This window comes from Cystoisospora suis (genome assembly GCF_002600585.1).
Source record: "Cystoisospora suis strain Wien I chromosome Unknown contig_2815, whole genome shotgun sequence".
NCBI classification, from domain to species: domain Eukaryota; phylum Apicomplexa; class Conoidasida; order Eucoccidiorida; family Sarcocystidae; genus Cystoisospora; species Cystoisospora suis.
This window is the reverse complement of record NW_027155611.1, coordinates 5,524-7,540: the sequence shown is the minus strand read 5'-3', so window position 1 is coordinate 7,540 and position 2,017 is coordinate 5,524. Positions and strand designations below refer to the sequence as shown.

The following is a 2,017-nucleotide window of genomic DNA, read 5'->3' as shown; positions in this document are numbered from 1 at the left end:
GAAGAGGAGCAGGAGGAAGAAGAGCATGTTCTCCCCCCTTTCATCTCCCTCTCTGTGGCACCCTGTCTATCCCTAGAAGGAGGTGGAAGACCCATTGCAACAGGAAGAGGACAGCCACTCTCCGTTTTCATCTGACTACTTGAACCACCCCTACTACTACTACTATTACAATTCTCAAGATTCTTACTAGGATCACGGCCATGAAAAGGATGACGACGAGCTCCTCCTCCTCCTGACGTTGCTGAATGGCTCTTCCCGCCCATTAGTCTTTCGTGTCGAAGTCGATCCTTCGCTGCTACTACACCGAAGGAGGGTGAAGCTGATAAAGAAGATAAGAAGGAAGAAGAACTCGCAAGATGTCTCTTCGTCAGGAGAATCTGATGAGCCGTCGCAGCGGCACCTCCTGAGGAGATCGGCGGCGACCCCTGCGGCGGTATGAAATTCACAGGAGATGTGGGAGAAGAAGAAGAGGAAGAGATGACGAAGCTTTTCTCTGAGGATGACGGGGCATAAGTCGTTGCTGTGGATGTGGAGGCATTACTCTGGCGACGTCCTATCCAATTGCTACTACAGCCCCTTCTTTCTCCTGTTTTCATCTTCGTACTCGGTGAATGAAGAGGAGAAGAGGAAGATGAACTTCGATCAGAGTCGGCAAGACGGGCCTTTTCCTCCTTCTTCTTCTTCTTACTCTCCCCCATTGTTGACGGAGGAGGAGCTACTGCAGATGTGAGCCCTGTTGGAGGTGTTGAAAGATGATGGTCATAGAGACAGGGGGAAGTCTTATCAAGAGATCTTTTCTGTGGATCATTCTCTTGAGGTCTACTATGGAGACTTCGAGGATGATCTTCTTCTTTTCCTCCTCCTGCATTATTTCTCTTTCGATTCTCCTCGGGGTGCTGCCCTCCATCATTTTCAGAGTGGCTAAAGAAGAGTCGAGCTAAAAGAGAAGAATTCTCTTTACGCAATGATCGCGACAATGGATGAGTCTTTGAAGGGGGCAAAGAAGATGCTAATGAAGAAGAAGAAGAAACCTCTCCTCTCTCGAAGTTCTGACAATTCGTCTCCTGGACCTTCTTGAATCTCTCTGCTTCTTCTTTTTCTTCTCTGCCTCGAAATTTCGAAGAAAGAAGATCATCTTTCCTGTTGCCTTCATCGAAGAATGCTTCGTCATCCTTATACCAGCAATCCCAACGACCGGAAGAAGAAGAAGTATAAGGTTGCTGTTGCTCTTCTCCCCCCCTCTCCTCAAGCGATGAGTTTTCTTCGCCTCCTTTCCTAGTCCTTGTCTTACCAAGAGTCGCCCTTGTCTTCATACTGCTATAGGTAGAGGTACTATGCGAGAGACCACTACTACTACTAGTATTGCCTTTTGGTCCGATAGACTCGATGGTCATTCTATAGGAAGACTTCTGATCTGATTTGCCTCTCCCTTCTTTCTCTCCTGTCTCTGCTTCATCTTGTACTATTCTTCCTTGATCGCAGTAGTAGTCGTAGTAGTGGGGATGAGAATGACCACTATGGCTAAGAGAAGAAGGTGAAGACGCCCTCACACTATTCTTTGCAAGAGACGAAGACGGAGAGGTGGTGGTGGTCGTCGTCATCATCTTCTTCTCATATGCATTCGCTCGGTTCCTTTTCGTGTGGATCCAGTCACGCACACCTACCGCTGCAGCGAGCTTCGATAAGAAAGAAGATGAAGAAACAAAATCTCCCAAGCGCGTCTGTAAGCCGTGGTTCGTGCTCCCATGGGGATAAGACGGGCCATCCACTCCTCCTCCTTCTCCTTCTCCTCTTTCTCCTGCCGTGGAAGAAAATCGAGATGACGAAGAAGAAAAGGACGACCGATGAGAAGAAGAAGAGGTGGCACTGTCCTTCTCCCCCCGACCTTCTCTGGAGAAAAATGTCGAGATTCGTCTAGTAGTCGTAGGAGAATGAGGGGGCGGCTGGCTTGGCGAGTCTGAAGAAGGGGCGGCATGGGTTCTGCTGCAACTCCTACTACTACTACTATTACCACTAC

General features: G+C 48.7%; 1 protein-coding gene across 1 annotated transcript in view; it reads right to left on the bottom strand.

The window, feature by feature from the left end:
- Positions 1 to 4: 4 nt before the first annotated feature.
- Positions 5 to 2,017, bottom strand: part of CSUI_005802 (uncharacterized protein) — a gene marked incomplete at its 3' end in the record, with an annotated part of 3,703 nt that continues 1,690 nt past the window's right edge. The window contains exon 1 of the mRNA XM_068065972.1: positions 5 to 2,017. This exon is cut by the window's right edge and continues 1,690 nt beyond it. Coding sequence (XP_067922052.1) covers positions 6 to 2,017 — 2,012 coding nt within the window.